The sequence below is a fragment of the Penaeus vannamei genome, chromosome 11 (assembly GCF_042767895.1).
Source record: "Penaeus vannamei isolate JL-2024 chromosome 11, ASM4276789v1, whole genome shotgun sequence".
In the NCBI taxonomy this organism is placed as follows: Eukaryota; Metazoa; Arthropoda; class Malacostraca; order Decapoda; family Penaeidae; genus Penaeus; species Penaeus vannamei.
The window spans coordinates 6743013-6750512 of NC_091559.1; the positions used below are offsets into that span (position 1 = coordinate 6743013).

At 52.0% G+C, this 7500-nt stretch overlaps 1 protein-coding gene across 1 annotated transcript in view; it reads right to left on the reverse strand.

Annotated features, from left to right (window-relative positions):
• LOC113813091 (proteoglycan 4) overlaps positions 1-7500 on the reverse strand; it is a 37608-nt gene that overhangs the window by 1173 nt on the left and 28935 nt on the right. Inside the window, exons 4-5 of the mRNA XM_070126945.1 lie at positions 2810-4161; positions 1-2591 (exon numbers count right to left, since the gene is read on the reverse strand). The exon at positions 1-2591 is cut by the window's left edge and continues 1173 nt beyond it. Coding sequence (XP_069983046.1) covers positions 1138-2591; positions 2810-4161 — 2806 coding nt within the window. The 3' untranslated portion in view covers positions 1-1137. The remainder of the gene's footprint in view (positions 2592-2809; positions 4162-7500) is intronic.

Genomic DNA, 7500 nt, shown 5'->3' on the forward strand with positions numbered 1-7500 from the left:
ATCTTTTTAAAAATCGTTTTAAAATCACTCTTTAAAACATTCTTTTTTATAGATCAAACGCAAAAAATATATAAAAAAGAGGTCAGGAAATTTAAATAGGAAGATATGAATTAATAATTAAGTCTACCTCAAAATAAAAATTTAGCTATTGTCTAAGTTCCTTGCTATTCACGCTAATTCTTCACTTAAGTACAAGATGTCACTTTATACTCTGTACAGATACGTCTTAATATAAAAACTGAGATAGCTCTACATCTTACTATATACACATCACGTAATAAAGAAATTAATAATATTGCCAAATGGAAATATTATTATGATAATGATGATAACAATAATGATATTAATAATAATAGTGATAATAACAATAATACCATTAATGATAATAATAATGATAGCAATGATAATAACATAAATAAAGATAATAAAGAATAGTAATGAAAATAATAGTAATAATAATAACAATGATAACGATAATAATAACAGCAATAATGATAATAATAATAATAATAAACATTTCAATATCTTCGATTATTCACTGTCCGTCGGAAGTACTGTTGCAAGAAAACAGTTGGTGCAGTAATATCACACGATGTTGCGCCGGAAGAAATATTGCAAAACATTTCAACGCACGACCACCTTCCACGCCTTCGGATTATGGCAAAAAAATGACCCAGAGCAATGCAATAGGTCCTGTGACACGCCCTCACGCCCACAAGCACGGGTCTGGTCCCTCACGCCCACAAGCACGGGTCTGGTCCCTCACGCCCACAAGCACGGGTCTGGTTCCTCACGCCCACAAGCACGGGTCTGGTTCCTTACGCTCACAAGCATGAGTCCGGTTCCTCACGCCCACAAGTTCGAGTCCAATACTCACGCCCGCAAGCATGAGTTCTTTCCCTCGCGCCCGCAAGCACGAGTTCTTTCCCTCACGCCCACAGGCACGAGTTCTTTCCCTCGCGCCCGCAAGCACGAATCCGATCCTCACGCCCGCAAGCACGAGTTCTTTCCCTCACGCCCACAGGCACGAGTTCTCTCCCTCACGCCCACAGGCACGAGTTCTTTCCCTCGCGCCCGCAAGCACGAATCCGATCCTCAAGCCCGCAGCACGAGTTCTCTCCATCACGCCCACAGAGCTCAGGACATGGTGGTGGGCGTGGAGCTGAGGGAGTAGGGGTCGAACCTCTTCTTGAGCGTGCCCCAGAAGCCGGCGGATTTGTAGGCGCCTTTGCCCACGCTCATCCTCGTGGAGTAGATGGGCGGCGTGGAGGAGGAGGAGGCGTCGCTGGGGAGGGCGAGCGGCACGCGGCGGTTCCTGGCGCGCCCTTTGTACATCACCACCACCAGGATGGCCAGGAACACGCACATGGCCACGCCGCCGAGGATGGACGCGGCCATGATGGCGCTCTTGGTGGACATGTTGAGCGAGTTGGGGTCGTCGTCGTACAGGGGGAAGTAGTCGTCCTCCAGGGGCCGCGGCCGGTACTCGTCGCCGTAGGAGTAGCCGGAGGAGGCGCTGTCGCCGTCGCGCGAGAGCCCGAAGGACAGGCTGCCGTCCTCGGAGTTGGTGGTGGAGTTGTGGAGGACGTCGAGCAGCGAGGACAGGTCGCTCTCGGGGTTGTAGGGCGGCGGCACGTACGGAGGCCGCAGGGTCGTGCGCTCGGTCGTCTGGAAGCGGTTCGTCAGGATCCTGCGGTAGTTGGCGTCGCTACGGCCGCCCTCGTGCCCCAGGGGCCTGTAGGGCCGCGGGGGTCGCCTCCCGGACTCTGCGGAGGTCCGGTACGGGCGGAGGGACACGGGCGTCTCGGGGGTGGTGTAGGGGCGCGGCCGCGGCCCGTCCCCTCCTTGCTGCTCGGAGCTCGGTCCCCCTCCCTCGGCCGGGCTCGCCTTCTTCGCCGCCGCAGCGCCGCCCTCGGAGGGGCCGCTGTCCGCCAGGCTGAAGATGGAGCCGAGGTCGTGCAGGATGTCGGACGCGGAGAGGCCCTTGTCCTTCATGATGGACGCGAGGTCCACCTTTATGGGGATGGGGCTCTGGCCTTCGTCCGCTCCCTCTCCCGCAGCCGCAGGCGTCGCCGCGTCCCCTTCCGCGCTCGCCTGCACGCCCTCGCCCGCGCCCTTCCCCGCCCCCTCCTCCGTGGACGAGCCCCCTGGCTTCTTGGCGCCCTCGAAGGACAGTCTCCCGCCGGGCATGAAGCCGAAAATCTTGGGCGGAAGAGGGGGTGCGGTCGGCCGCGTCGTCGTGGGTCTGGCGGTCGTGGTGGTCGTCGTGGAAGTGGTAGACGTTGTGGCGGGGGTCGTGGTGGTCGTCGTGCTCATCGTCGTCGTCGTGCTCGTCGTCGTCGTCGTGCTCTCAGGCTGCTCCTCCTCAGCTTCGTCGTCGCCGTGTCCTTTGAGCATTGCAAGGAGGTCCTGGACGCTCCCCTTAACGCCGCTGAACTCCCGCTGCGTGAGTCCCCGGGCCTGGAGGCTCGTCGTGAACTCCTTCAGGGACATCCCCTCGCCCTGCAGCGCCACCAGGAACTGAGGGAGGATCATGCCCATGCCCTGGAGGATCTCCGAGAGGCTGATGGGAGCGCCGCTTCTCGCCACAGCTGTTGAAATAATAGTAACATTAAAAAATAAGAATGGATAAGAAACACATAGTCATATCCAAGTCTTAGTCTCCTTTAAGAAACCGTAAGTGAAGAATTATTATTGCAATATCCATAATGATACAAAAAAGAGCATTAAGGTACTATATCATTCTAAAATCCAGATTTCATTCAACAAATCAAAAAAATTCTAGACTCTAAATTTTCAGTCTTCTTACCTGCGTTCTTGTTTGTGGGAATTGCCCTTACTCTCTGCGTCGTTGTTGTTGCGGGAGTCGTGGTGGTGGTTGTGGTGGTTGTCGTGGGCGGGGGTGTTGTTGTGGTGGTAGTTGTCGTGGGCGGGGGTGTTGTTGTGGTGGTGGTTGTAGTCGTGGTTGTAGTAGTCGTGGTAGGTGGTGGTGTCGTTGTAGATGTTGTGGTCGTTGTGGGAGGCTGTGTTGTCGTAGTTGTGGTGGTTGTAGTGGGAGGCTCAGTTGGTGTGGTAGTTGTAGGTGCAGTGGTTGTCGTTGTTGAAGGTGGGTTTGTACTCGAGGAAGCTGTAGTCGCCGGGATACTGCGGCCCGGCTGTTCCTCGTGGTCGTCAGGGGGAGAGGGAGGGCTGCTCGGCCCCTCGCCTCCGTCAGCCCCCGTCTGGTCGTAGTACATGTCCATGAATTCGTCGTACAAGTTATCATAGTATTCGGGATCGTAGTCATGTGCTGCTTCGCCCTTGGAGCCTGCAGGAGGGGCAGAATCACCTGCGAAGGACTCCTGGGATGGGGCGGGGTCCTGTCCCTGGTCTTCAGCGACGGCAGGAGGCGGGCGCGCGGTCGAAACGGCGACCTCGACCGACGCTTCGGGTACAATTCCGGCCGACGAGTTGTGGTCGGCTTCGTTGCGATCCGAGGCTTCGAGTCGGGGTTCGCTGTTGGCTTCGCTCGCGGCCACTTGCTCGCCCGAACGCGGCTGGCTGGGGCGGTCGGCGAACACGTTGGCGACGCTCGGGTAGTCGATGTCGACGTCTTCGGGCGAGGGGCGGCCCGAGGCGACCTCCCTGGACGCGGACGGGGACAGGGGCGTGGCGTCGGTGGTGAGATCGGCCGGGGCGGACACCGGGGTTATGGCATCCCCCAGGCTGTCCCCCTCCAGGAGCCCCGCTAGGTTCCCCGGGTTGAGGAAAGGGCGGGCGGGCGGCGGCCTCGGGAACCCGGAGTCCGGAACCGACGCCCGGATCGACGGGTCGGGGAAGGGCCTCGGGAACTCCGTCGGCGCCAGCGGCAGGCGACCCAGCTTCTCGCCGCTGCTGTAGACTTCGGCGCTGGCGAAGGCCGCGGAGACAGGGCTCGGGAGAGGCCCTGGGACCTCCGCCGACGCCACGGGCCTCGGACGCCGCGTGGTGCCCCAGTTGCCGTACGTCTGGCTCTTCGGGTAGTGGCTGCTCTGCGGGGGGAGGGAGCTGCCGAAGGGGTCGAAGCGGATGGTGGAGTGGTAGCCCTCGCCGCGCACCTCCGACTCGAAGGGGAAGGTGCTCTGGAAGGAGTGCACGCGCAGGTTGTGCCGCTGCGGAGGGGGCCGCTTGTGAGACGGGGTCCTGCGGGAGAGGGAGGGGTCAGGCAAGGGGCAGTGGAGGGGGTCCTGCGCTCGAAGGCGGTCGGACTCCTCACGAAAAGGGGAAGGTACTGCTTTTGAAATGACAGACGACAATGGGGATTTTTTAAGCTTTGCGTCACGGAAAAAGTGTCATCTTAAGTTCTGTGTCACGAAAACCAGCGTCAATTGAAGCTTTGTGTCACGAAAAAGTGTCATCTTAAGTTCTGTGTCACGAAAACCAGCGTCAATTGAAGCTTTGTGTCACGAAAAAAGTGTCACTTGAAGCTTTGTGTCACGAAAAGTGTCATTTTAAACTTTGCGTCACGAAATGCAGTGTCATTTGAAGCTTTGCGTTATGTAAAAAGTGTCACTTGAAGCTTTTTGCCACGAAAACGTCACTTGAACCTTCGTGTCACGAAACCAGTGTCATTTGAAGCTTTGTGTCACGAAGGCAGTGTCACAACGGATAACCAATATATTCCAAAGCATCATGCACTGTCACTTCCTCAACCTGTCATGTCATACAAGAGACTCTAAAGATGGTTTAATGATTAAAAAGAATTAAAATCCATAATCATTACTGCTAGATTTCAAAAATCCAAATGTTGTCACTGCCGCATTCTGTTATTATTTCGTTCTGGTTTTCGAAAAAAAAAAATCTAAAAGCATAGTCAATTTTACGTCCCATTCCATGTCAGGAAAATTATGATACACACGCCCACACACATATATGTATATATGTGTGTGTGTATGTATGTATATATATGTATATGTATATATGTAAAATACACATATATGTAAAATACACATGTATGTAAGAACAACACATTAGTCTACAACACACACAGATGTTAGCATTAACCGCAGCCCATTCCCAGATTAGTCCTCGCCGAAAAAGCCCTTCCCCGCCTTCCCGCCGCCCGCAGTCAAGCCCAAAAGCACAGAGGAGAGAGAGAGCAAGCACCGCCACGCCTCTTTCGCCCGCAATCCCAAGCAGAAGGAGTCAGCGTCCCTCAAACCCGGTCCTTCTGAGACCTCCTTGAGTGTCCCTTTCACCTTCCTACCTGTTGTCTGTCTTAAGGTCTACCTCCCCGGCTGCCCCGTCTTGGCGTCTTCCTCTGTCCGCGTCCTTGGAGTCCTGAGGACCTGTCTGGACTCTACGGGGGACTGTGGTGTCTGTGTCGACGCCTTCGTCCAGGTACTCGGAATAGAGGTAGTCGTAGAAGAGGTCGGATTCTTGGTATTCGAGATCCGCGAAGTACTCGGACGTGTTGGCGTCACTCGTGGCCGTCTCGTTGTCTGTGGCTGCCTTTGAGTCTGTGTCTGCGTCTGCGTCTGCGTCTGCGTCTGTGTCTGCGTCTGTGTCTGAGTCCGTGCCTGTGTCTCTGTCTGCGTCCTGTCTGTTCTTGTGCGTTTTGTCTCGTCTTTTCGTCTGTGAAGGCAAGTCACTTAAGAGTCCAAGTCGCCTCGTGGTCTGGCGTTCCTCGTTGCTCTGTTCACTCTCGGATAATTGACTTTGCTTATTTTTGTTTTTGTTTTTGTTTCTGGTCTGCGGCGTCCTCGGGGGAGGGAGGCGGTCCCCGGTCCGATCGTCTGGGGTCTCGGTCGCTGGTCTGGCGCGAAAGGAATCGGTCTCGACGCTCTTAGGGAACGCGAGTCCCGTGGGGGTCTGCGTGGGGTCTGGGCGAGAGGGGACAGGGTTCTCTCCGACGCCCTTCGTCTTGGGGGGTCGGGGGGCGCTCGAGGGCCGCCCGCGCGACGAAGAGGAGCCAGGAGGAAGAGACAAAGAAGGCGAGGAGGTGGTATAGGTCGAGGAAAAGCGTAGACGAACTCGAGAAGAAGGAGGAGAAGGTGAAGAAGAGAACAAAGATGATAAAGAAGAAGAAGAAGAGGAGGAGGATAATGACTCTCTCGGTGGCTTTTTATTACTAGAAGGGATGCGCAAGTCATCATTAGTGCCTGAGGATTTATGTCGTGCTGAAGAAGGGGAAGAAGAAGGAGGTGGAAGACGACTTCCGAATTCCTGCTCAGAGAATCCTACAGTCTCACGAATACTTCTGAAATGAAGCGTAAAGGTCTGCTAAAAAATACGGAGATAAATATTTACAAATCGAACTTAAGAATGGGAATAAGAACATAAGAATTGTACAAGAATACTAAGAACTAGAGTACAGTGTCATACGGAGAGGGGTGTACAGTACAGAACTGCATGCGAAGAAAGTACATGCAGGTTTTCTTAGAAAGGAAAGTCACGATGCTTGTAAAGGCAAACGTATTAAATAATCAAATTCCTCGCTTTTAAAAGGCTTCACACCGGAAAGTCACAACCAAAATTTTGAAAAGAAATTACGATCATCAAAATATTACAAAATATTAAGCCTTCCGGTGTGATGGAATGTCCTTGTGAAGTTTAAACACTGAAAGTAAATTATTACAGTCTGGTGGTCTGTTTAGTCAGGATGCAGAATAGTTTATGTATGATATTGCAGAGAGAATTCATGGCCACGTCATGCAGAGGAAGATTTGTCAGACAATGCATGATTTAGTGCTATAAGTCCATTTAATTGATTAAGGTTCATTAGTATGGTGTACCTATTTTACGTATAATCAGTGTCTTTTTTCATAATTTTGGTCTGGTATTGTAATTATCTATAAAAAAATACTTATATCCAATGTAAGAGTGTTAAAGATTTTATATTGGAAATTATTGGGAAGAACCTACACTAGAGAATTCTTGTGTGTCACGAAAGAAAATTAGAAAGTTTTATGCAGACTTCAGGAAATCATCGCTTATAATGTGAAAATTAATATTACATAAAGAAATCCTGTTATATAATTTATAAGAAAAAACATCTGACAGAGACGCAAGTAGAATAAAAGTAATGATTCGGCAAAGAAGTTTACTTTCCTGGCAAAACACACATATTATAAAGAAATGGAATTACTGGAAGAAAAAGAAAATTATCAAGACAATCTCTCTCTCTCTCTATCTATCCATCTGTCTATCTCTCTCTCTCTCTCTCTCCCTTCCTCTCTGTCTGTCTGTCTCTCTCTCTCTCTCTCTCTCTCTCTCTCTCTCTCTCCCTCTCTCTCTCTCTCTCTCTCTCTCTCTCATTCTCTCATTCTCTCTGTCTCCCTCTCCCTCTCCCTCTCCCTCTCCCTCTCCCTCTCCCTCTCCCTCTCCCTCTCCCTCTCCCTCTCCCTCTCCCTCTCTCACTCTCTCTCTCTCTCTCTCTTTCTTTCTTAAAAAAGACACACAACAACCTCAAAACACTCATTAACCACCCCCACACAACCGTTAACAACCCAAACCACCCAACGACCTCGTTTGCCCAACCAC